Consider the following 26852-nt stretch of genomic DNA (forward strand, 5'->3'; position numbering starts at 1 on the left):
GTCTTCCAGTTGGCCACCACAGCTCCTCACTGCCCATCTATGACATAAATGTAGGCACAGGTAAAACCCTCCAGCTCCACGAGCCAGATCCAGTGGCTCCACATTACATATGTTGCCAACACCTGCTCAAGAGTAGTGATTCTCAACCAGGGTGGTGTAAAATCTTGTTAAAGGGTGCTGGGAGGTGTGAGGAAGTAAGCACAGACTTAGGCTTATCTTGGTCTGGCTGGTGCTCCGCACCCAATTGCCTTGCCCCTTTGCAACACTAATAAATAAATTAGCATTTGAAATGCTGGTCAATTCACAAAAGTTATAGAGGGGTGCCTTGACTCTCTTAAAAAAAAAAATTGAAAATTGCTGCTCTAGAGTACCAGTAACTTGATTCTAAAGTTCAACTCCATATTGCATTTAGGAAAGGAAGTGAAGTAAACAATGAAAAATGAATCTCTCTATAATGGGCGAGCACCTAATACTTAAGGATGTTTCTCCCTCAATAAAGTATTTTTTTATAATCTGATTTGTATAACATGTATTTTTCATATGCAAACAGTATGAAGTGCAGCCCACTTAAGTATTGCGTTATTGCTTTGTTTGCCAGAACTGCATGTAAGTGTTTGGCCATCTATTAATTACGTACAGGTGCAAATGAAGAGAGTGTTGAAGAGGTCTCAGGAATTCAGCATATGACAAGTGATTCAGACAGTGAAGTTTATTGTGATTCTATGGAGCAACTTGGACAAGAAGAGGTAAAAGTTATACTAATAGGTAAATTTTTAAAGCAGTATGTAATAAATTCAGCAACTCTTCTTGATGTGAACTAAGAACAAAAGAAGATGCATATAAATTATATCTTGAACCTCTAAATGTTTGAGCTCCATTTTCAGTGATTACTAACAAACAGTAGGATACATATTAAGTCTCTTGCACAGCCCCCAGTACTCTGTACCTCAGTCTCCATAGTATCTCACAGTACCTAATAATACTTCTTTGAGCTAGGAAAGTTCTGTTATCCCTGTCTTACCACACTGACATAGGGCAGATGCATAGAAACAAAGGGCCAGATCAATAAAAGGGTTTAGGTATGATGATGTTAAGTTTTGCCATGCCTGACTTCGAGGTGTTTGTTTTTTTAGAGTGGAATTCAAAATACCGAGTTAGGTACATATATTCCCTATGCAATGTGTGAGCTAAGTATGGCTAGAAATAGATGTCAGTGAATGAAGCAGATCAGCTGATCTGCTTGAATGGGCCAAACACATATTGCTGCTTTGTACGTCACCATCAAGGGGTAGGACAAAGGTGATATTTTCCCTTGGGCTTATGGGGCCTGGTTCTGCATGCCCTGGGAATTCCCAGGCAGAACTGGGTCCCTCCATCCCTGAGAGCACCTGCCTGGCTTTCCTCATTTACCCAGGTGTGTCCTTGGAGATCCAAGGGGCAAGTCTGGATAAGCAGGGAAAGTCTGGGTTTCTCAGCTTATCCAGACCCCACCTGGGATCTTTGGGGGCCCATCTGAGTAAGTGGGGAAAGTAGGGCTTTCCCCGCTCACCAGGATCCACTTCTGGCATCTCCAGCGGCAGGTCTGGGTAAGCAGGGAAAGCCTGACTTTCCCCACTTATCTAGGTGAGTCCTCAGAATTTCCAGTGTGGACCTCCTGAGTAAAACCAGTCCCCAGTGGAGGCATAGAGCACTGGGGATTCCTCAGGTCCTGTGTCTTCATGGTGGGAACCACAGAGGCCTTCCCTGTTTACAGAGACTACTCCTGGAGTTGAGTGGCCAGTCTGTAAGTGGGGGAACCCTGACTTCACCACTTACAGATGGGTGTACCAAAGTTTCCTGGGGCGCCTCTCTGTAAGAGGGGAAAGCTGGGCAGTTGCTTCAGAAGTTCTAAGCCTCAGGGTCCTCAAGAGGACCTGCCTGGAGTGACTGGACAGTGCAGGCAGCTCACACTGCCCACGTTCTTCCACCAGTAAGGAAATAGATGTCTGCCACAATAAAGCTGCAAACTGGTACCTTTTGTCACACCACTGACTTTCTTCTGATGTGGTGTAACAAAGGGTAGCAATATCTATTTGCTCAATGCTTGTGTTGCCATAAAAATATTTATGGTGGCATAAATGAGACATCAGGTAACATGTTTCTACCCTTAAGTACCTAAGAATAGTGTTTATAATATATAAGCTGCTCATGACAGGGTTACCACAACCAGACAACAGGAAATGCTGAAGTGAGTGTCTGAAATTGTTTCTTGGTCTCATGAGTTAGGCACCTATATGAGATTGGAATTCAAAGCCCCAAACCCTTTTTGGATTTTAAGTCATGTTGAAGGGGAGAGCTGAGTTCTTGTCCCTGCTTCCAGTTTAATCTTTACTCTGGATTTGTGCAAAAAAAGCTGCCTCTAGTTGACCTAGTTGTGAATGGGTCATTTGGAAAAAGGAGTCAGCTGTTTGATGTGATATCATCCACCTTACTCCATGCCCTATTAGTTGGAAAAAATGGTGTGCCTTAACCATAGAAGGCTTATGGCCTGGTAGGCTTAAGAGAACACTGGATCTTTTTAATATTGGAGTAGATGGTAGTGGGTTATTGTATTAGTCTTTCAAACTTGGGAAAGATTCAGATTGCTGTCTTAAATCAAAGGTAATGAGAGGTTTGGCAGACTGATCCTGTTGCCTACTTGCAGTCTTAGAATTGGTATAGACTTTGTCTTCACTAGTAGGTTTTCCTGAAATACCCAAGATTGGGTCTGAGGGAGGGATTAGATAAGTATGTCCAAGCTTTTTCACCCGTTTTTTTTGCTTAGTGGCAAGGTTATTTTCTGCACACTATAAAAGAGAAGGAAGTCTCTCCATTTGAAAAAGTGAATTTAAAGAGAGAGTGCTTGATATGGAAGAGGTTTTTTTAACTTTTAAATACTGATGTGGAAAAGTTGCCTAATTCTCAGTAACAGGTGGAAAATAGAGTTGGAATTGGCTCCTTGTATTGCAAGGCTGTGATTGCCTATATTTTGCAACATTTGTAGGTGCAAGTGCCCTAGGCTTGAGAATTAAAATGTGAAGCGTGCAGCTACGCATCTAAATACTTTCTTAAGAGCTTCATGTGACATTGAATGTTATCTTTTGATCTAGAACAGCTATTCTACATATTAATGAAAACAAGGTCTTGATGTATATGATACCTATTACTAAAAAAAATAATTTCCTGAATATTTAAAAGAATGTACCTTAGAATCATAGAAGTAGGGTTGGAAGGAACCTTTGTAGATCTCTTCAAGTCCGATCCCCTGCCAGGGCAGGAGAAAACTGGGCTCAAATGATTCCAGCCAGGTAGGCATCAAGCCTCCTCTTAAAGACCTCCAGGGTAGGAGCCAGCACCACTTCCCTTGGATGTTGGTTCCAAATCCTAGCCACCCTAACTGTGAAGTAGTTCTTCATCCAACTTCCTGTGTTTAGTCAGCTGGTCCCGGTATTTTTTTAGCCTGTTGTCAACACTTAGCTTGCAGTCTTTTTAGGAAATCAGTGGTACAAGTGGATGTTTGCATCGCTAAAATATTGAACAGAAAATTGTGGTTTAATTATCTTCAGTAACAACTAGGGTTTTTTGGTGAATAAAAATATCTGAGTTTTTTTTTTTTTTTTTTATTTCAAGTTGAACAACTATTTCTACTGTGTGGTTCTGTTTAAACATGAGTAGTAGTGGAAAAGTAACATGGGTCATGGCCTGAATAGCATCTTGCCTTCACTTCTGAGTGGAACCTGGACCACATTAAAACAATTACGGCCAACTTTATTTTTGAAGGGAATGAAGCATTGTAATGGACTTTGTTTGATTAGCCACTCTTCTCCTACTGGATGTGGCATGTTGGGCACCCAGTAAGTGGAACAGGATGCAAGCCACAAGTGTGAGCTTATTCTGCCCTGCTTGTCTCTGAAAAATTAACTTGTCTGCTTTTGTAACACGTCTTCATCTGGCATAAAGACTAAGCTCCAAAAGTGGGGAGGAAGACCTATTAACCTGCTCCATTTTTATGGTTTTTCAGGGACATGAGCAGGGAGAAATGGAATTACCCTTAGGCAGCTAATAGGTGAAATTAGGATCTGAATTTACATGCATCAAGATGACTGATTCCCAAATTCATGTGATATGTGCAGTGTATATATTACCATTTCTCTAGTCTTTATCATGTCACCCCCTTCTGCATATATGCATAATCTTAAATCCTTTGGTAGTGCAGATTTAAAGAACGCAGTTGATGTTATTCACAGTCCTTTCATGAAAGTTGTAAGTTTCATGTTCAAATAATTGTAACCTAACTGCAAATATCTCTCCCTGTTCACATCAGGTATTGTGATTAAATTATCACAATAACATTGTGAGCCAGTTGAAGTTAGAGCACCAAATTTAGATCAGAATCTATATCATAATATTATAAGGATAATTGAATATTGTTCTATTTAGTTAGTTAGTTAGTTTCAAGTGACAATATTAGTGATTGATAACTGTAACTTAAAAAATTTGTTTTAAGTATTTAAACCTTTTCACAAACAGTGAATACTAAATTTCAACACATCTAAAAGTGTTGAGGATAGACAAATGACTGTTATCCCCATTTTATGGATGGGGACGTTAAGCTGAATAGTCTTCTGAATGTGAGAAGGGTACCTAGAAACCAATAAAAATGTCTTGTAGGATGGCGTTTGCTTCTGGAGGGATGAAACTCTCAGTAATGGGAAAGTTTTTAATAAAATGGAAAATGGGACACTTCATCCTCTGATTTAATAACTCAAATTTTGTAAAATATGTACTTTTAGGATTAACTAGATACTGCTGTTAATTTGTAGCCCTTGGAAATCATTACATCAGCCAGAGGACCTTTAAAGCTCTCATCCCATTTCCTGGAAATAGATCCAAGTTATCTATTGGAAAATGCTGATTTTCCTGAGCACTTCCGCATGACCTCTGGGAATTTCAGGGTTGAGGATATAAAAGAGGCCGCAGTTGAAGGAAAAGGAAAAGGTGAAGTTAAATGTGGGGGAGAAGATGGCAAAAGCAGCAATGGAGGCCCTCACAAAGAGAAGAAAGGTGGAGAAAAAGTGGATTTCTATGGAGTCAGAAGAGGGAGAGGTACTGTGTGCGCATCACTTACTTCTCTTGTGACACCCCCCCCCCCCCCCCCCCCCCCCCCCAGCAGAGAGCCAAACTAATTTGCCAGCATTGAATGCTAGGCCAGTCATGCTTGCATCTCTTCTTCCATCACTATATTAATACAATAAATACTGCAGCCCTAAATTTCAGTGGGTAAAGATGGTATACTTACAGAATTTTTTTTATTTGATTCTGAATGAGAATCAGAAAAGAGTATTCTTACACTGAAGAGTTAACTCAAGTCAAGCACACAATACTCATATTGGACTGTTTTGGTTTCACTTTAAATGATGCCTGGAATTGCATCTTTGTATTTGAAAGGCATTCAGCCTTTCATTTAATCTTCAAACCAGATCTGCCCATGAGATGTTTCTCAGCATGCTACGTATATATTTTTACTTTATCTCAGGTGAGGCCATAAGCTATCCTAGAAACGTTTGCTTGTTATTGTATTCAGTTTGATTATAGTTTAGCCACAACTTTTTATGCGTGTGATGTTATCTATCTTATCCTAATATGTGCATGCCTCCCTCATATCTGAATTATTTAGGCACTGTAATAGTCAAAATGCATATATTACATAATGGACCTCAGTAGATACTGAAAGAAGATTTCCCCTTTAAAAGCTGTATATTCTAGAAAACCAGATAGAACTTGGAACAGATGTTTATAAATGGCTCATAAAAATGCACTAAAATGGGCATATTATCTGATACGTAAAAATGACTTTCTGAAGTTTTCTTCTAAAATAGGGTATTGTGGGGTTTTTTTGTTGGGGAGGCTTGTATGTTTGTTTTTTTGTTATTTTTTTTAAAATAAAGCATATGTCTACTATTTTAGCTCCCTTATTTTTCAGTTGGTACCATCAACCTTCATTTACAGAAACTAAAAGAATCCTAAAACTCACTCTAGTCTGAAAAATGATCATGAAGAACATGCCACATATTTTTGCATACAACACACTTCCAAAATTAAAACCTGTACTTTGTATTTGGGAAGACAGAATGAAAGAGATTTCCAGAGTCCTGGTTGCATACAGCAGGGACAGAGCCTGATATTTGGGACTTGAGGAAAGGCACTTGGGGCTCCTGTACGCAAGCACAGAAGCTGCCCTGACATACTGGAATTCCAGTGCATTGGAGGAGACTTGATAAATCGAGTCTGCTGGAGCATGGCAATTGCCATGCTATAGCAGGCTCTTGCGTCTTTTGTGTATCAGCATTCCTGCACTTAAAAATGGCAGTGGGGGTGCTTGAACTAAAGCTCGTCGATCGAGCTTTAGTTCAAGTGCCCCACCGCCATTTTTAAGTGCGGGAATGCTGATACAGGAGATGCAGTGAAGCTTTAATTAGAGCTGCTCTCGGAGCTGCTTTAATTAAAATGCTGCCCTCCCCTACCTTGCCCACCCTGGAGCACACGTAAAAGTGCCCTTGATGATCAAAAGCAGCTCTCCCAGGTATAGATTTGGTCCAGTAAAAGATACCACAAAAATCTTCCCCTCCTAATCTTTTACTCACTCTCTCCCTTTCCTGCTTGGGCACAAGATGTCTTTTTTCATAGCTGAATTGTGAGTAGCTCTTGGCTGCTTATCTTTTGTACCTGAAGCTAAAGACTGGACTCCTGGGCAAAGCTAAGATTTTGAAAAGCACTAATGTAGTCTGCAGGGCTGTGAAAGAGGAGAGGAGATACCAGGAGTAGCTAACAGACAGACAGCAAAATTGCCAAAGAAATGATAGCTTGATTAGGGGAACATCAAGATGCATTATAAAGGAGAAGTTGTTTACATTTGTAGATTGAAGCACTATTAGCAGGAATTAGGTAGTTTATAAGCTGTGAAGCTAATTGCATCTGCACTGTCTGAATAGAAATACCATCACTGGGCAGCTGACTGTAAACTTTGGGTAGAGCAGGGATTCAAGCAGGGTGCAACTATTCCAGTGCACCCCCTCCCTTATGAATCTGCCCCTGTTGGACTCTGTCCTTCTCTGTTAGCAGTTGCTGGAGGGAAGAGAAGGAAAAGCAGCAGCAGCCATTTTACATACAAGTGCTCTCTGTTTCTATTCTGAGCAGAAAAATCAGATTCACCATTTACGGGATGCACTTCAGTTTTGGAAGGCTAATTTTTTTTGGAGAAATGTTGAGTGTAATATGCAAATAAATACAATATTATTAAATTTATGCATAATATTTTCCATTTTTTCACCTTATTCCTTCTTGTAGCTCTGAGGCAGAAACGTTAGTCACAAACAACTTGGAGAAGTATATTAAGTTGGGGAAAAAAAATTCTCACTCCTGTTTTTCCTTCCTCGCTGTTCCAAAAATGTCTTCTCTATTCCAGTTTAATCACTGTAAGATTTCCATGTGCAAGGGCATTTCCATCTGCCCTTAATGACAAGTCAGTGTGGGTCAAGTTACTGTCTCCTAAATTGGGCAGAGGGACCTCTGTTTTTTGCTCAAACAACTTTTAGATCCTGGAATATAGTTTATAGGAATTCTATACACTATCCTGCAGATGACACTTACAATTAAAGAGATGCTTTGCCATAACGTTAAAATATTACTACAATATTATCTCGGTTCTTTCTGTTTTTTGTAGCTATTAAGAGTTAAATATATAGAGGTAAGGGTGTTACCGATTAGTTGGCAAAGCATCAGACATTTTTCAGTAGAAGCAACATCATTCATCTATTTTGTTTTCCTTACCAGGGCACAGGCTGCAACCTCTGGGTGATGGTGCTCAAGGTGGACAGATGGGAAGTGGAGGGGATGGTGAACGGTGGGGATCGGATAGAGGGCCAAGAGGCAGCCTCAATGAACAGATTGCGTTAGTGCTTATGCGGTTACAAGAAGACATGCAGAATGTTCTTCAGAGACTGCATGCGCTAGAGGCGCTGACCGCCTCCCAGGTAAAGTTAGCTGAATGATTTATTATACAGTAAAGTAAAATTTGAAGAGAGAATTATCCTGCCTAGTCGTATCCTAGCTAATCTATTTTAGCTACATGTAAATATCTCAAAAGTGGTGGTGTTATTTAGCTTTATATATTTGGTATATTTGTATGCTTTTCTGACATTTGAAGAGTTCTTTAAAAAAAACAATTTTTTTTTTCACATCTTACATTTTATAACTTAGTCTCATGTAGGACTTGGCTATACCTGATCTCAACCGCAACACAGTTCAACTAATTTTTTATATGTTAACTTTATCAATTCATTCCTCAGTTGTACGTCATTGGTCGTATAGGAATTTTCATGAAGGCTTACTTGAAGTCTATAAAAATACTACAGTGAACATATGAGTTTAGATAAATGAACATATTGTCATATCTTGGAAAAAGGAATAATGTTTCCAGGTCTTTTGAGAGAAATGGCTAATATTTGCAAAACAAAATTGTCATGAGAAATAAAGATGCATTAATGATTCCTGTTTTAAAGATTTGCATTTAGTCAGACTACCATATTTTTTTCATACAAAACACCCTGGAATAAAATACACGTTACTCTTGGGAAGGCAGGATGAAGGAAAAAAAGATATTTCTAGAGTTAGAGCAGCATGGAGCAGGGACAGAGCTAAAAGGTCTGCAGGGCTGTGAAATAGGAGGAGGGAGACTAGGAGGTGCTAGTAGATAGCAAAATTACCAGAAGAAAAGTTAGCTTGATTAGTTGGAACTTCAAGAGCATTAAAAACAATCTGTCATTTTTAACATCTGAGGAGTGAAGAACAACGAGCCATTGAGTCAATTGACTCCCTCAGCTTCCTAAAAAGAAATTCCACTGCTCCTTCTTGGATTTCGATTTTGGAGAAGGAATCAAAGCAAGGAGGGGCGTCTGTTCTGGGCAAAAAACCCAGCTTCCTCACTTAAGACAGGCACCCTAATTTTGGAGGGGAGAGCGTTATGTGCAAGAAAATACAGTAATACCTACTGCACATATGAACATGCATTATAGAGATACAGTAAATAGTTTAGAGCTCTTCATTAGATATTCTCAAAGGACTTCAGAGGAGGTCAGTGTAATTATTCACGTGGTACAGAAGTGGAAATTGATGTTTTTGGGCAGCTACTAATTATTTGTTGTCAATCCCCATCTAATTCCTCCACACCCCAAAACAATCCAGTTCTTACTGGAATATCACACCTCACAACTAGAGGACAGTGTTTTTTTCTAGGAAGTTTGGGAACATTTTAAACAGTACCCCAATATAATCTGTTTCTGATTTTGTTGTTTACTGTCATGAGTTTTACTCCTCCTAATTAGTTTAGCTGTCAGTTTCCAAATTTTGATTTTTGTTGGCCTTGTTCTATATAAAGTTAAGAAATTCACACTCCAATATAAAGCAGCCGGGGAAGAGGTTGATTTTTGGAGTTTATTTGAACAGTAATATAAAATCTGATTCATGAAGTTAGTTAAGTTTATGATTAACTTGTTGCACGAGTAATCCCATTGAAACTACTCATGAACATAAAGAGAGATTTGTTTTAAATACTTTTCTGAAGCTGCTTGTGAAAGACACTTTAAGTTAAGGACTGTGTTTTTATGCCTTAGGCAGAATGTGAATGTAACCCCAGTAATTCTGACTCCTTATACACTTGGTAGGGCAGAAAAAGATTGTGTGACACCAATGTGCATGCCTGGAAATGTCAGGATTCGGTATTCTCTCCCTTCTTCATATTAATTCCTTTCCTGCTACCCAGGTCACGCGTGAGGAGTTATCACTGGTAAATAAGATTAGCATTTGACATGTTACATGTTTTATAAATACCAGCAAGCTGCTACTAATTCTTGGGTGTGCTGCAGCTGTTGGGCCAAATCTCTTCACCTCTGACAAAGATGGTGGCCTGGAAGATGAGGAAATATGAAGGGGTGTGATGCTAGGACCATGGGGAGGGGACCTAGGAAAAGAATGACTGGGTGTTAGATGGAGGAGTGACACACAGTTCCCTGCTCTTGGGTTGCAGAGTTTAAGAAAAGGGACATGTGGAATAAAAGTTGGAAACCATGGCATAGAAGCTGGGTTGCATGCAACGTGTCTTAGGTCTTTACATTAACAGAGCTAAAAAAATCACTTTCTAGGAATATCTAACTACATGGGTTTATGAACAGTCATGTACAGCTTCCCAGAACTGCCATGTGGACAGTATGTAGTACCTCAGCAACGTAAAGAATTTTGTAGAATTAGTTTACAAAACAAAAAAAAAAAATCAAACCTATGTTTTCAGATTAAATACTATCCTTATTTTGTGCTTAAAGGCAAGAACTGTGGCACTACAATCAAATTATCAACCGATTACAGCAGCTAAGGTAAGATTTTTTTTTTTCCCCCCCCCCCTCCCTGTTTTTGAAATGCAATGTGTTTGGAACAAGAAAAAATAACCTTATTCCTTTAGATTTCTTAAAATGGGTTTTTAGCCTTGTCTGCCCCTTTTGGATTAAAGGGATGAAGTAAAGCTTTTTAAAATGCAGTATCTGAAAAAATTATTTGATCAATTGAGTGTGAGCCATCTTCTTTTTATGCAGATTGTTAGTATTTTGTTTTTGGTATAGTATTTATTTATTTATTAGGATTATGCCACCCTTTCTAACAAAAGCTCATGGCATCTTTATATTTATTAGAATAAAATACGTTTTAAAACAAGAGAACAGAACAACTTACAAAAGCAAGTAGAATATTAGGATGGAATATAAAACAATATCCCAGCTTAGCCTTGCTTGCTAAAAGCTTGCCATGGGAAGGTCTTGGAGCACTTCCAGAAGATACAGGTTTCCCTAGATTTACGCAGGTTCCAGGTATGCGAATGCACTCTTATGCAATCATCCTTTTTCTACCAAAAATTCCTTACATGTGAGAGAAATTCACTCTATGTGTTCAGGGCTCTGCTTGTCCCCACTCACCCCAGTCCCTGGGCCGTGCTGTGCCATGGTGCAGGCAGGTGGTGTTGGCTGCTCCCAGGGTGACTGGGGAGAAGCAGAGCCCTGGGATGTTCAGGGCACAGTGCAGCCCAGCAGCTACAGGCAGCTGGCATTGGCTGTTCCTGTGGCTGCTGCAGCAGGGACTAGGGTGAGCAGGAAGGAGCGGAGGCCTTGAGTTGCAGCAGGCAGTGGGAACTGTGAGTGGGTGCAGAGTGGGGTGGGTTGGGGGGTGGAGGGCATGGCTCTTGTTGTTGTGCACCTCACGGGAGGGTTGTGGGCTGCGCCAGGCTCTTCCTGGGGCTGAGCCGTGGATCTGTGCATGGGACGACAGTAGGCTGCCACTGCAGACTGGGGCTGGCAACACCACTGGGCAGCTGTCGGACAGGTTGTGGTGGCTACAGTGAATTTTGGGGGGGCAGCAGCCCACCTCCCAGTGCTGCTGCCACCTGCCTGGAGTGTTGGGAAGAGCCTGGTGCCGCCAGCGGCCCCAGCCTTGCTTCCAGGAACGAGGCAGCAGTGCTGGGAGGGGGGCTGCTGCTACCCCAAAATCCACTGTAGCACTCCCCCCCCCAATCTGCCTGCCAAGTGCCAGGGAGAGCCTGGTGGCACTGCCAGCCTCAGTCTGCAGTGGCAGCCTGCTGCCATCCTGTGCACAGATCTGGGGGCCTATGCCCCCCCTCTGAAGAACCCAGTGCAGCCTGAAACCCTCCCGGGGAGTGTGTAGCAGCAAGAGCTGTGTCCTCCCACCATGCCCCCCAACCCTGCACCCACTCAGTTTCTGCTGCTTTGTTGCCTGGCGTAGTCCCAGGAGCTGCTGACGGGCTGTGCTGCACCCCTCCCCAAGTCCCAGCCTTCCTCCCGCCCTCACTGCCGTGGGAATGTATCCCTTTCTGTTCCATTGTAAACTAGGTTTGCTTTTTGCAAATTGAATTTATGTGCTGTTCTCCAGGACCGCATGTACTGCAGTAATCGAGGGAAATCTGTATTGAGGTTCAGCTGCTTATGAGCCTTAAGCAAACTTGGCAAAATAGTTAGTAGTAGAAGATACCAGTAGAGTAGTAGTAGTACACCATACTGTTTAAGTATACTAAAAAGGAATGTTGTATTAGCATTCAGTATGCTGGTAAAAGATGGTAACCATGGTTTATATTTTGTTTTACTTAGAGACCATCATGGTGGCCCTTTGAAATTTCTCCTGGTACTTTAACCTTTGCAATTGTATGGCCCTTCATTGCTCAGTGGTTGGTGCATATATACCTTCAAAGAAGGCGAAGGTAATGACTTGTAGTTAGAGAATACATTTGTTTAGGCTTCCAGTTTTTCAAAAGATGTGGTACATACTTCATAGGGAACAGTGCAAAGGAAACTATTGCCTTCATGTCATGGAAAGAGCATAGTATTGCATCCCATAGGGTTTTTATAATGTGAGGTTGGGGAGAGGATCCTAGAGGATTCACAGCTAGGGCTCCTAAAAATCCTGCATTTCTTTGAGCTTTCAAAATGGGACTAACCTGAAAAAGTTCTGTGAAACTTATTGTAAATGCTCAGGTTGATGAGTTCAAGCAAACTGTGTATGAGAGACTTTGGAAGAGCCAGAGATGTCCATCTTCAGGAAGATGTATGAATTTGTTTCCAAAGAACAGAGTGGATATTGAGAGATTATTACCAGACATGTACAGGAAATGTTAGAACTGCTAGTTTTTCCCTCAGGGTCAGGAACTTTGAAGGATGTTTTAGAAGACAACTTAATAAAAAATCTTCTCCTATAGAATTTTAAACCTGGGAAAACATTTACTAATGTAGCTGTGCGTGCATAATACACAGTGAAGAGTCAGTGGATTTTACGTGACTAAATATTACCCTTTTGTAAAATGAAACATCAGAGCAATTCCAGTATCATTTGAGTCATCTCCAGTGTTATGATGAGCCTGTTTCCCTCGTGCCATGGTCTTGTCTATCAGATTTCTCATTGTAAGTGGGGATGGTTCCTTTAAAGAGTCTCTTAGTGTTCACATTTTAAGTTCTTTAATTCTGTTTTTCTCTCTGGTCTCTCATCTCCACCTTCATTACCACTTTTACACAGCTAAAAGCTATTTTTCAGTGTTTTTGATACCTTTCGGTCTACTTCCCCTTGATCAAGGGATTGGAGAACTATTGTACTTCATTCTGCCAAATGACAGTTGATCCACTTTTAAATAAGAGATGCTCAACCCCTCAAACCTCGTTGCATCCCCTCTACTTCTCTCATCAAAGCTTGGAAAGTTCAAATTAGCCTTTATTCAGAGCTTCTCTCCTTCCTCCCTTTCTGTGGAGTTGTCTCTTGCTAGATTTAAGTTAAGTAACTTTTTAAATGTAAACATTCATATTAAATTGGCTTCCTCATTTAAATAGGTGGGTATTTCAAAAACTGCAGTAACAGCAATTTCGAAATAAAACCATTGTGTGTGTAATGATCACTTACTGGACACAACTTCTCTACATAGTTGCCCTACTTTACAATGCTGGTTTTCCAGTGGGAAACACGTTTCTTGATATGGTGTCTCAAAAGAAGTTTTTTGGTTGCTGTGACAGCCACTCCAGCACTGTAGATTGCACCTCTGCATCACAGCACAGTATTGGGACTATAGAGTGGATGTGGTAAAATTTCAAAGACCTGTGTCATGTCACAGGGGATGGTCAAGAGGCATATGGACACCCCTTATTGACTGTCTGGCATCTGTGGACCTGGTTCCTGGGAACCCCCCCCCCTTACTCACTTGTCATGATTTTGGTCTTTTGGGAATCTGTCTGAAAATGGCTCATGTCATCTGAAGTACCACAGATTGCGGCCTAGCTGCCTCACAGTTCTCACACCACCTGGTGCCTTGTGGACTTTATCAGTGGTCTGTGACCTCCGCTTTAACCAGGCTTATGCCTTGCAGATGTTGCCACTGTCATATCAGTGGGACCCCCCCAGGCCTAGTCTTATCTCAGACTGCTCTCAGCCCCACTGTTCCTTGTTGGGACTTTTCAGCTTCTGCCCCACTGCTCTGGCCTAGACCCACTGCCCTGGGTATAGTTTCTGGGCTCCAGCCCTGTTGTTAGTTGGAGTCTCTGGATCTCTGGCCCTGTTCTCGCTCTTGGGGCTGCTGGGTCTCTGACCCTGGTCCCTGCCTCTCAGAGCTAACTTGCAAACTCTGCCTGCTCCCCATAAATTCAAATAGCATGTGCCACTCTGGCACCTCCAAATACCCCTTTCTAGTCCCAACTTGGTCCACCAGTAATAGCCATAACTAAAACATAAACACCTGGATAAACTTAACTGTGAGCCTACTAGCTGAATAAGTAAGTTCTCAACCCCCTTTAGTTGAAGGCTACATTGCAAGCAGTTGATAATTTTCTCCCTCCACTTGGGTGGGAAGTTTTTTCCTTTTGTCTTCCAGTCCTCAGGGTGAAACATTCCTGAGCAGCCACTCCACCAGCGTCTGTTTTTGGGCAGAGCTCCTGCCCCTCTGCTAGCTGGGCCAGCCTGCTTTTGCTTAAGTCCTGGGTTTTTCTGTTTTGTTTGGGTTTTTTTAGACTCCCTAAGCCCAACCCCTCTTCAGGTCAGGTCATTGGCAATGCGTAGGGGGTGTACCCCCTGAAAGCACCACCAGTGCTGCCAGTGGTCCCTGTGGGTGGTCACCACTTGCCACCCACCTTCCCCTGGTCCCTTTCCAAACATTGTTTATGCTTTGGCACCCAATGGGCACACATTTTCTGGTACTTCAGGTTATCTTGCAAAACAGTGTAGATACTGCCAGTGCTTATTCCTGCTTCTTCCACTAGTTCAGGAATGTGCAGTCACATGTTTGCACGCACAGCAGCATTGACCTTGATAATGTTGTCCTCCATTATAGTTGCACTGGAGTTCATCCACTGCAGACGTTCATCCACTGCTGTCTTGGAACATCTCCACCCACTTAAACTTTCCATTGAGCCATAGTTTTTACTGTATTGTGCAACAATCCTACATTTAATTTCACCAGGTGGCATACCTTCCACCCACAAAAAATCATTGACAGAACACAGTTCTTCTTTGGTGTGCACTGGCATCTTCATGGCCATGTTTTTTCGGGTTTTTTGTGTTTACTCATGTCACAAGTGCTCAGTACAAAACGATAGGTTTCATAGACATTAGGGCTGGAAGGTACCTCGGAAGATCAAGTCCAGCCCCCTGCCCAAGGGGTAGGAAGTGAGCTGGGGTCATAGGATCCCAGGAAGATAAGCATCCAAATTTCTCTTGAAGGTGTTCAATATAGGTGCTTGAACTGCCTCCGATGGCAGGCTATTCCAGACCTTGGGGCTCAGACAGTAAAGAAATTCTTCCTTTGATTCAGGCTGAATGTGTCTTGCAGTAGTTTATAACCATTTGACCCCATCATCCCTTGGGGCGCTCTGGTGAACAAACGTTCCCCCAGATACTGGTGGTCACCCCTGATCAACTTATAGGCGGCCATCAGATCACCCCTGAGCCTGCGCTTTTCCAGCCTAAAGAGCCCAATAACACTCAGCCTGTCATCGTAAGGTCTGTTTTCCTGACCTCTGATCATGCGCGTGGCTCTCCTCTGGACTCTCTCAAGCTTCTCCACATCCTTTTTGAATTGTGGAGCCCAAAACTGGATGCAATACTCCAGCTGCGGCCTCACCAAGGCCGAGTACAAGGGGAGAATGACGTCCCAGGATTTGCTTGAGAAGCATCTATGGATGCAAACCAGTGTTTTGCTCGCTTTACTAGCTGCAGCATTGCACTGCAGGCTCATGTTCATCTTGTGGTCAATGATGACCCCTAAGTCTCTTTCATAGTGCTAGCCACTGCTGAGCCTACAAGGATGTTGGTGTGTTTTTTTTTGTTTTTTGTTTTTTTCTCCCAAGGTGGAGAACCTTGCATTTTTCAGTGTTAAATACCATCAGGTTCTCGTCTGCCCATTTTCCTGAGCCTGTCAAAGTCATCCTGGATCACCCTGTCTTCAGGTGTGGATGCTTTGTCCCAAAGTTTGGTGTCATCGGCGAACTTGGCCAGTCCGCTTCTGACTCCAGTGTCCACATCATTTATGAAGAAGTTGAACAATATGGGTCCAAGGACAGCCTTGTGTGACCCCACTGGTCACAGGGCACCATGATGATTGACTTCTGTCTATTACCATGCTCTGGGTCAGACCACGGAGCCAATTTCCCAGCCAGGGGATTGTGGTAGACCCAAGGCCACAGTTAGCCAGTTTTGCAAAGAGGCGATCAAAAAAAGCCTTCCATCTGGTATCCCATGAAGTCAAGATATGACATCAATCTCTTCTCCCTTGTCCATGTGATAGGTCATCTGGTTGTAAAAGAAAATGAGATTGGTCAAGCAAGACCCACCCACGACAAACCCGTGCTGGCTATCCCTCAGGATGTTGGCATCGGCCAGTCCATTTAGGATGGCCTCTTTAAGAAACTTTTCTAAGATCTTCCCCAGGATGGAAGTCAGGCTGATGGGCCTATAGTTAGTCGGATCCACTTTCCTCCCGATCTTGAAGATAGGCACCACGTTTGCCTCCTTCCAGTCTTCGGGCACTACACCAGAGCACCAGGAGTTTTCAAAGATCTGTGCCAGAGGCTGGGCTATGATGCTTGCTAGCTCCTTGAGTACCCTGGGGTGTAGCTTGTCAGGGCCGGCTGACTTGACGGTATCCGGCCTCTCAAGGTGCTCCTTCATGAGGTCAACATTGATGGAGGGCAAGGGATTTCCCTCACCCGGACCTCCCTGTCCCATAGTGGGTATAGGCGTCCCGTGGGACTGATGAAAGACCAATGCAAAGTACTTAATAGGTTGGCTTTTTCCTGGGCATCAGTTGTCCTGGTTTAGCAGGGGTCCAGTTGTTGCCCTTACTTTTCTTCTGGCTCCACGCGTCCAGAAAAGGACTTTTTATTGTCCTTGATGCTCAGAGCTAGTTGGAGTTCAATTGCAGCCTTGTCTTTCCTGGTTTGCTCCCTGCAGGACCCGGACCAGTGCAGAATAATCCTCTTTGGAGGTGAATCCCATCCTCCATCCTTTTGTAGCCTTTCTTTTTAGCCTCAGCAGGTCTGCGAGGTCCCTGGTGAGCCAGGGTGGCTGCTGTGCCCTCTTGCTGCCTTTCCTCCGAGATGGAATAGACTTAGCTTGTGCATTGAGGATTGCTCCCTTGAGCAGCCACTCTTCCTGAACTCCCCTCCCCCTGGGGTCATGGTCCCTTAGGGCCTCGCTGACTAGCCTCCTGAGCTTGTCAAAGTTGGCTTTTCTGAAGTCAAAGACTTCCATGTTGCTGACTGACTTGCCAGCTTTACGGTGGATGGTGAAGGTGATCAGCTCGTGGTCGCTGTCACCCAGCTTCCCATCAATCACTAGGTCACTGATTAGGTCATCCCCAGTAGCCAGTACCAGGTCGAGCAGTGCTTTACCTCTTGTTGGCCTGTAGGCTTCTTGAGTCAGGTAGAGGTCATCCAAGCAGGAGAGGAAGCTTTGTGACCGCTTGGATTTTGCTGAGTGATCCTCCCACAAGATGTCTGGGTAATTGAAGTTGGCCATGACAACTGTAGTCCTGGAGCGTGCAGCCTTGGCCAGTTCCCGGGCGAACTCCTGGTCAAGCTCTGGACTTTGGGTGGGAGGTCTGTAGTAGACTCCCACTGTTGTCCCCTGTGCTGTGTTCCCCATGGATTTTAACCCAGAGAGTCTCCAGTTGTTTACCCTGGTCACCAACATCAGCTTGCAGGGACTTGAAGGTTTCCTCAACAGAGAGAGCTACACCCCCACCCTTTTTATCTAAGCGATCCCTCCTGTACAGGGTATAACTGTCTATACCTGTGGGCCAGTCATGGGTGGAGTCCTACCAGCTCTGTTATCCCTATGACGTTGTAATTCTTTGGGTTAAGCAGGAGAGCAAGTTCCTCCTGCTTATTCCCCAAGCTCCTGGCATGAGTGTACAGGCAGGCAAGTGTCCCCTTGGGGGCTCTTGCATTGCCCACAGATTGTACCAGGGGTGGGCTCCCTTAAGTGCCTTGGCTTGCTGGCTTTGCAAGGCTTGCTCAGTGGGCCAGCAGTAGCAGTAGTCCCCCCCATCCCCACAAAAAGTGCGTTTGACAGTGCTGCTGTCAGTGTTCCCTGGTGCTGTATAGTTTTGTGCTTTGATGCAGACATATAGCATGGGTAGTCATTTTGCTCTTAATTTCTGAAACACCCTCTTGTATGGACTAGGAAGCACAAGTACCTCAAATGCCAGAAGCAAGAAATGTATAACAACTAAAATGGACTTGTAATCAGCCTTAATTACAACTCTGCAGTGAAAAATTATGGACATTATATTGACAGAAGGAACACACTCTGTTGTGAGCTAAGGAAACTGATGGGGTGCATGTTAAACCTCTCTAATTTTAGAATGGCATATTTATCATAGCAGCATACATGGTAATTGGAGATTTGCATATCACTAGCACAAGATGAAATTAATGAAATCTGAATTTTTTTGCTAGGGACATGCATGAAACTCCCACAAACACTTTTATTGGATTCATATGCTAGTAGCTGTATGATGGCTGTATTTAGCTTTGCTCTATTCATATAGGTTGTCATTGTCAGCCTTAGGCTGCCATCTCCTCGAGTGTCTATTACAGCTTATTTTATCAAACATTTATTCAGAGATCAGGCCAAGTGGACTATTGTGATAATCTAGCCTGATGCATGCATAACAAAGGTCATAAGATTTCCATGCATTAATGAAAATGAGAGGACAACTTTTAGAAAAATATTTTAGAAACTCTGTCAATGTTTAAATCAATTGCTAGAGAAACTGCCACAGCCCTTGTTCCAGTGGTTGATTACCATGGCTAATTACTGTTAATGCAATTTCACCTCTTTTCTAGTTTGAATTTGTCTAGCTTCAAGTTCCAGCCATTAGATCTTTTTGTAATTTTGTCTGATGGAGTGGTGAGCCCTTAATCTGTAAGAAAACTTTGATATTGATGAAATCACCCCTTAATCTTCTGTTAGTTAAAAATCTGAGCTCCTTGTGCAACAGTGAAAGATTCAGAATTTCCAGTCTTTTAAGTCGACCTTCATGGCTCTTAATTTTATCTTTTTTATCTTCATTATGCTGTTGGTCTTCAAGATTAGCAACCTAAGGAAGAATGTTTTGCATTGGAAAGCTTGTCCAACTTCTTCAATTGGGCCAACTATGTAGTTGAGACAAAGATATCATCCTAAGAAATGTGTGCCTCTTGCATAATTTCTGGATTATCACAGTTACAATATCACTCTTAAATTACTTCATACTTTTGGACAATAGCCCTGGGCACAGTAGGTCCAGTTGTGACTACAGCACTGTGAAATACAGAGGTAATAAAACCTCCATATTCATATATATCCCTGGATTACTTTAGGTTTCCCCATATAATAGCAGCTCTGTACACATCAGCTTACCTACCTTTTTTTTCTTTTCTTCAGCTGTGTTTCCTCTTTCTGAGGATATCTATGTGTAGCAAGAATTTATTTGCTCCTACTTATAGGTCCTATCTTGAACTATGCCTCCCTTAGCTGCTGGTTGGAGGTTATGCTGATTTTAACACTGTCAAAGCTTTGGACTTGGAGAAATAAATCTTGCAAAATGAGACCTCTAGATACAAGTTTAAGTACTGTACAAGACATTAAACAACAGCCATCCAGCACATCAAATCCACTTTGGCCCCATCGTAACATTGCTGTATTATCACCTGTCTTTCTTTACTGTTCCTCTCTGGTAAAACAGACCATCTTATCTGCTGCTGTTAACCATGTTCACTGTTCTTCCATCTCCATTGTCGATTATGCTCATCACTGGTATCTGTGGATCTCCATGCACTTACTTTGTACTGCTGTGAAGAAAAAGTCTTTTCTTGTCACTACTAACCATGCAGAATGGATACAGAAAGGCAGGGAATGTTGACTTTGGTCTGTGGATTTACATAATTCTTATTCAGAATCTCATTCCAGATTCTGGTGATTGATGGAGAGAGCAACAGAATAGAAATGGCACAGATTTTAATACTCCCCTTCCCACCCCATATCTATTTGAACTTGCAGCCCTGGTAGAAAAACAAATTCTCTAATTAAAAGTAGAACACAAGTCCTCTTCTGATCTGATTCTGCATGTTGATGTGATACCCTGCCTTTTTCCTCTAGTGCAGGAGCGGGTGAAGTCAGGCCTGTGGGCTGAATCAGGCCTATAGCAGACTCCATTTCCCAGCAGCCCCTGCCTGCCTTGCTGTGGCTGGTTTCCATGGAAAGCAGCCCCAGCAGTGCTGGCAGGGAGCCACTTACAGGGCTGGGATTTTGCATGGGTGACAGTGTGGTCCAGAGCCAGGGCAGAGCTGTAACCTGCTACTTGCACACCCTGGGCAAGGGCATTCAGGCAGCAGACTGTGGCTCTGCCCCAGCTCTGTATCATACCATCACCCCTGCAAGATCCCAGTCCCAGGGCAGTTCCCCACCTAGCAGTGTTCCCTGCCAGCACCGCTGGGGCTGGTCTCTGGAGACCCTGGCCCTGAGCTGTGGCACCTCTGCTGCTGCTGTGGCCCCCATGGTAACTAGCTCCAGCAACTGAAAGCAGGGGCTGCTGGGAAATGGATTCTGGCCCCTGTCTGGATCTGCCATTTTACCTACCCCTGCTCTAGTCCCTGGCTAGAAACCCTCTCATTCTCAGGAAGCAATAGAAAACCCATTCTACCTGCTGCCCCAGTTCATTGGAGGTTTTATTTCTCTCTTTTGTACCTCTTCATGTGAGCTGTGCCAGAGCCGTAGGCTGACTGCATTTACACAGATATAAAGATGGCCCTGATTATATATAATACAACTCACAGTAAATAGGTTCTATATATGGACAATATATAGAATCTAATTATTGGAGGCTTGTTTTGAATCCGTCTCCTTCCCACTGCTACAGCAGGGAAAATAAGTAAGCTTTCTGAAGCCCCCCCGCCAAAAAAAAAAAATCATACCCTGCTTTTTCCCTATGCTCAGGGAGGTGAGAAGCAAATTTGAAAACATTAACCTTGAAATAAACGTGTGTAGTAAGCTGCATATAGTACCCACAGATTTAATTCATCTAGAACTGATGCATTTTACTTTTTTTGAAAAACTTGCAATTTTTAGTTCAGGTAGTCTATACACATGCTTAAGTAGCATGTTGGCACACCTGTTTATGTAGAACACAAACTATGTATGATATTAGTCCAAAGCTAAAAGGCTTATGTTTTACTGTATGGTTCACTGGGCTGGGCCCTAGCAGTCAGCAGCACTTCAAACCATGGTGGCCCCACAGCTCAGTCCTCAGTATGTGTGTACTCTAGATGCATGCTGCCCCCACCCCCCATGCACACACAGGATTCATGTGCTAATTAGCACCCCCTCCCCGCTCATGATGAACCAGGTGTTCTTGTCACGAGTCCTGGGATGCTTCAAATATTTATATTCAGACAAGGTGTAGAGCAGCCTGGTCTGGCTTTAATATGGCCCCACCTTCCATAAGGTAATCATATGTAACAGTCTGAAAGACTGCAGGGACAGGAGGATTCTGGGTGAACCATTTGATGTTAGCCAGACATAAGGCTAGTAGAGAAACTGGCATAAGTGGAAATAGGAAAGGTGCAGCTCAGCTGTGGGTAAGAAAAGAAAGTTGAGATATAGTTGGTATAGTAAGTCACCATGACTTGAAAAAGAGTTTGCACTGAGGGGGACTACACTCAATGCACACTACTGGTTAGCTTAGTTTTATGGTAGGTTCCTATGAGAATATTCAATGCAATATTTTTGGCACTAGAGGGAGGGTGTCAGGGCTGGCTCTGCCCTTTCCATGACACAGACAGCTCTCTATCAGTATGGTTGCTCGTTATTAGCTATGTTTTATAGTCTTGCTCAGTGCTGGCTGCATTTAGTCACCTTTTTATAGCAGTTTCCTTTTCCAATGACATGCTGTTTTCAGCAGCATTTTAATGATAGACAATATTTTTAGAGATTTCATTTTATATTAGTGTAAGGCAACCTTGTCTTGTATTCAAGTAAATACAGTAGATGCTTCTGCAGGTTTCATATATAACCACAGAGGAAAAATCTTTGTAATTTCAAGTAATCTTGGGGTTTAGTACATAAAAAGTTTCAGATTTCTTGTTGCTTATATTCAAGACGTGTCCACTTACCTCAGTTAATTTGGAGGAAGAAGTACTGCAGGACTAGTTTCATATGTAATTAAGCATATTGAATATGTAAATGAAAGTGCAATAAACTAATAAAACTCTTTTTTTTTAAAGAAAACTGGACTGAGAATTCAGTGCGATTTTTGCTTAAAGACTACTTGGATGGGAAGGCCCTGGAAGGTGAAGGAATTCACATCAGAACCTCAGAATGTGTAATGGCTAAAAATTCCCTCAGTCATATTATTTTGCACTACCTAAGCGCTAAACATTTAAAGACTAACATTATTGATACTTGAATAATCTATTGCTCCTAGGTTACCTGTAAAATAAATAGTTATCCCATCCTTAAACCACAGGAATGTTAACTTAATTATTTTGGAATGTATTTCTGGATGGGCATTCTTGCTTATGACAGTTCACAATGAAGATACTTGGAATGGAAAATATGTTAAACTGCCACTTTAACATGAAAACAATTTTGTAATTTTAGTACCTTTGACTATTTTTACAGGGTTACATACCTTCAGATAGAAGCAGTGACAGGGGGGAGATGCAAGTTCAATCAGTACATTTATAGCTGGGCAGAGACGATGTAGCTCTGAAGGATTCAAATGGTTATTTTTGCTGCTAAACAGACATGCAGTAGATGTCCTTGTAGATCAGTCAAATAGAATCAGATGTTTGACTCCTGTGTGTAACCCTGGCATTCAGTACGAGTACCCTGTCCCCAAACTACTGTAGTCATAGGAGCTTAGCAGCTTGCATTAGAGGTAACAGTAACATGGGGATTGTTGAAAGTTAGGATGGTGTAGTGTGAGCTGCAAAAGAGATTTACACACACTTACACCCCCCCTATTATCATATATTTTTCTCTTACCCGTTTCCTTAGTGATAGCAGCTTCCTTTGTAACTAAGACACATAGTTTATGCACAAGGTACTTTAAAGCAATCTATGAAAACTAGCAACATAGTGTATGTAACATTTTACACGTTATCATCCAGTCTAAGATATCTGTCATCTTTTGATGCATTTAATTTAAAGGATGAATGACCTAATCTAGCTGGACATGGACAAATGAACAATTCTACTCTAGGGTAAAAAAAGGGTAGGACTGCATTGCTGCTCAGCAACTCCGTGGTAGTTACTTGTGTACATGCACCTGCAACATGGCATCTGGAGCTTGCCCCTTCTCATTCACTTGTAAAGCTACTTCGTTTTTGCTTTTACTTACCACAATCTTCAAATATATACACTGCAATAACCATGGAGTAGCCAATGTCAAATTTGACTCCTTTTAACCTGGAATGAATTATTTGTATGGCCATCCCTAATATGGCTTTTCCCCCATCAAATTCTCCTGGAAAGAAAATAGTAGTTCTTATACTTCATTTTTATTCTTCCACCTCCTGCAAATACTTTCAGAGGCTTTTTATCCTAATGTTAATTTTTATTTTCCTTTTATTGGTACATATTTATTCCCTCAGAGTTTATACTAGCAGGTACACTATCAAGTACAGACAAAAACCTTATGAAGTTTGCTTAGTTAAAGCATGCTGGGTTTAAATAAACATGTACCCAAGTGGCATTGTCTAAATGTGTGGAGAAGAAAAACAAATATAGATAATAAAATGCATCTCAATTGGTGTAGGGAAAAAATGTTATGCTATAACCTGGATCCAAGATCTGAATTTAAAAAACAAAAACAAACTTGCATTGTTTATAGTTTATTTTTTTTTTAGCCAGAGAGCTACAATATGAATAATTCATTTGCATTAAGAAATGCTTTCTACCCTGTCTGAAAGTCTCTTATTTTGTAGTTTGGAAAGCATTTTTCATACATGTTCTACTGTACAAAACAGATGCAATTACAGGATTTAAATGGTTCTGCCTCCTTTAACAGAACATGATTTTAATCTTAGCTTTAGTTGAATACTTTTTTAAAAAGAGATTTCTCCCTCTTCTGATCTTTGTTGTAAAGCTGAATAACAAAATAAAAAGAACAACAAGAAAATGTCTTTGAAGCATGCTATAACAGTGAGATGGTTTGGTGTAACAAAAAACAAGTTTTGACATAATGGGAGATGTTGAAAGCTCAAGCTTGAATAAAACCAACACTCAGGTGAAAATTCTGCAATAGTTAAGACTCTAGGCCTGTCTGAAGTTGTTGGGACACATGACTATATCACAGATGATTTTTTTTTATTATGAGCATGAAAAAAAATTACTGAGGTAAAGACTGGTTATTACCTGAAATTTTTTTTTTTTAAATTGTGGCTGCATCTAGTTGTAAGCCTTCCCCCACCTCTTACCATCTGTCTTTCTAGCCCCTCGTATATAACGCCAAGGCCCATGTCCTGCAGGGTAGTTAAATGCTTCAGTAAGTCCTACTCAAGTCAGGCTCTGAGCCTAAATAAGTAAGAATTAGTAGTTGTATGCTGAATTCACTTTGTAGGAAATTCAGAACAAGGAAAAATGGTAGTTCTTCCTGACTGTTTTGCTATTGTGCTTCAAAGCACTAACCAGTACCTCTATAGTGCTTTAGAATACCAAGGTGCCATTTTATGTGAAGAAATAGGAGCTCAGTAACTTTCATACAAAGGACTAAGATCACTTTTAGGGCTGCTGCTTCCTTGGAGGCCTTGAGGGCTATGGGGCTACAGCTGTAAGTCACTGTGGTCCTCTCCTAGGATTTAACTGACACAGGGGGGAAAAAAAAAAGTATTTGAGATTCAATGCCTGCTTTCTTTTCCCTCCTTCCCCATCAGGTATCACAAGGCAAATAAAAAAAAAAAAAAATCTTTTTTTCTAGCCTCTTCACAGCATAACTGCAATTTCTTTTTTGGCACAGACGTTTGTAACAGGCTTCCTCTCTTACTTTGGGTGGCTGAACCCAGTGTGCTATTGCAGCTGGGGTTAGCCACCTAAGCATTTGGGCATGTTTACATTGAATTCCCTTTAAGTCATGGGCCAGACTTGTGGGGAAACAGTCATCATCAATCCACTTACCTTGCATAAAATACAATTCCAGCAATATCCTGAAGAGCCACATGACCAGGAGTGCTGAGTTTGTGGCAGGTAGCAAAGGATGGAACTACTGCATGTCATAAGTAGTATTTTTTAAATAGCAGACATCAAGGCTAGAAACTAAAAGCCTTTACTGAATCAAGTGTAAACATTAAAAGGAGGATATGTTTTTGTTTAATATAGATTTCCCACTTGTAGGGAAAGAAGCAGTTTCAACAAAAGTAGAGACATTTAGCAGTTAGGGACAATAAGAAATGTAACAGTAATTTCCACAATCTAACATGAAATCAACATATTGTTTTAATACACTGGAAAAAATACAGGGCTTATCCCTCATTAAAGTGTTTAATAATGAAAGCCTTAATTGAAATTCAAGTTTTACTGAATCTAATTTATGGTGAAGCTGTCAAATTAATCAGTTTGAAATACAGACTTTAATACATAGCATCTTCATTTTCAGCAAATCCTGTTTTGATTGGCAAACATCATTTTTTATGGCACTACATGACATAGGAAAGAGGCCAAATACATGCACTTAGACTTTTCTATTAAAACAAATAATTGCTAAAATACACATGGTTTAATCCATCCTGCAACAACACATTCAGAATCTTTTCAGCTTGACAATTTAAACAGCTTCCACAAGTTTTTATTCCCTGGCCCATTTAAGCTAGGAAAAGTGATACTGATAGTAAAAAGTTCACTAAAGTTTCTAACACTAGTAACTCAGCAGCAGAACAGTCAATGTAAGTGACTTAACATTGTTAAAATATCTAAAAATTTCATCCTGTTTAAAGGACTAGCACCAAGGGATTAGGTGTTTTGACACTGCACTGAGAAACTTTGATTTCTCTATGCATCTTGAAACTGGTCCAACATCACCAATCCCAGATATGACTACTAATCTATTGAACCACAATGGATAAATTAAATTTAAACAATTAAGCTATATTTATGCCCCCCCACTCTGCTCTATTTCATTGCAGAACCCACCACAAATTGAAAGTATTCCTCAGCAGCAGAAATGCCATGTGTGAAAGCGCCATTAACTTTACAAACATAATATTCAGACTTCTAAGGTGCAGTAAGTAGGATAAATAAAGTCATTTGGAGCTAATGACCTTTCTATACAGTAGTTTAGTTCTATAATAATGGACACAATTTAGAAGTAGACATATTTTTTTCTTAAAAGTACACTTGGTAAGAAAACCAAAACCAACCTACTGTTAAATGGGAAGAGAAGTGTGCAAAACCATGGACAGAGTTTCATTTTCTTCTTATAAGCTAAATCCAGACACAGTTAGGTGCTGAGCATTATTTCTAGCTTCGAAGTAAGAAGTGTCTGTTTCATCATCTGGTTGAGGTATGAAAGGCATTGCTTGATTCTGCAGATTATCCCAGTCTACTCCTGCAAAAAGGGAGTGACGCTTCAGCTCTGAAATAAAATGTAGAGATGCATTAGGAGCATCTTCTAGTCATTCAGCCACCTCACTCACCTGCCAGTTGTCAGTAGTTTTGCTTAAGTGCACTGCCTTGGGAATAAGTGTCTTTATTGATAAGCATGCACTTACTGGCAT

The 26852-nt window shown here is 41.6% G+C and overlaps 2 protein-coding genes across 7 annotated transcripts in view; one reads left to right on the forward strand and one right to left on the reverse strand.

Annotated features, from left to right (window-relative positions):
• ACBD5 (acyl-CoA binding domain containing 5) overlaps positions 1-24971 on the forward strand; it is a 51655-nt gene extending 26684 nt beyond the window's left edge. The window contains exons 7-12 of one of the 2 annotated variants that reach the window (XM_090047411.1): positions 640-746; positions 4842-5124; positions 7852-8051; positions 10395-10445; positions 12219-12328; positions 22365-24951. In XM_090047411.1, coding sequence (XP_089903537.1) covers positions 640-746; positions 4842-5124; positions 7852-8051; positions 10395-10445; positions 12219-12328; positions 22365-22377 — 764 coding nt within the window. In that variant the 3' untranslated portion in view covers positions 22378-24951. Of the gene's footprint in view, positions 1-639; positions 747-4841; positions 5125-7851; positions 8052-10394; positions 10446-12218; positions 12329-22364 lie in introns of both variants that reach the window. The other variant, XM_090047412.1, reaches the window with a different exon arrangement.
• Positions 24972-25159: 188 nt separating this feature from the next.
• The window catches only part of MASTL (microtubule associated serine/threonine kinase like), a 32677-nt gene continuing 30984 nt past the window's right edge, over positions 25160-26852 (reverse strand). For all 5 annotated transcript variants that reach the window (XM_090047406.1, XM_090047402.1, XM_090047404.1 and 2 more), the window contains one exon: positions 25160-26710. In XM_090047406.1, coding sequence (XP_089903532.1) covers positions 26553-26710 — 158 coding nt within the window. In that variant the 3' untranslated portion in view covers positions 25160-26552. The remainder of the gene's footprint in view (positions 26711-26852) is intronic.

The sequence above is a fragment of the Crocodylus siamensis genome, chromosome 5 (assembly GCF_052110815.1).
Source record: "Crocodylus siamensis isolate JL-2025a chromosome 5, ASM5211081v1, whole genome shotgun sequence".
Taxonomy (NCBI): Eukaryota; Metazoa; Chordata; order Crocodylia; family Crocodylidae; genus Crocodylus; species Crocodylus siamensis.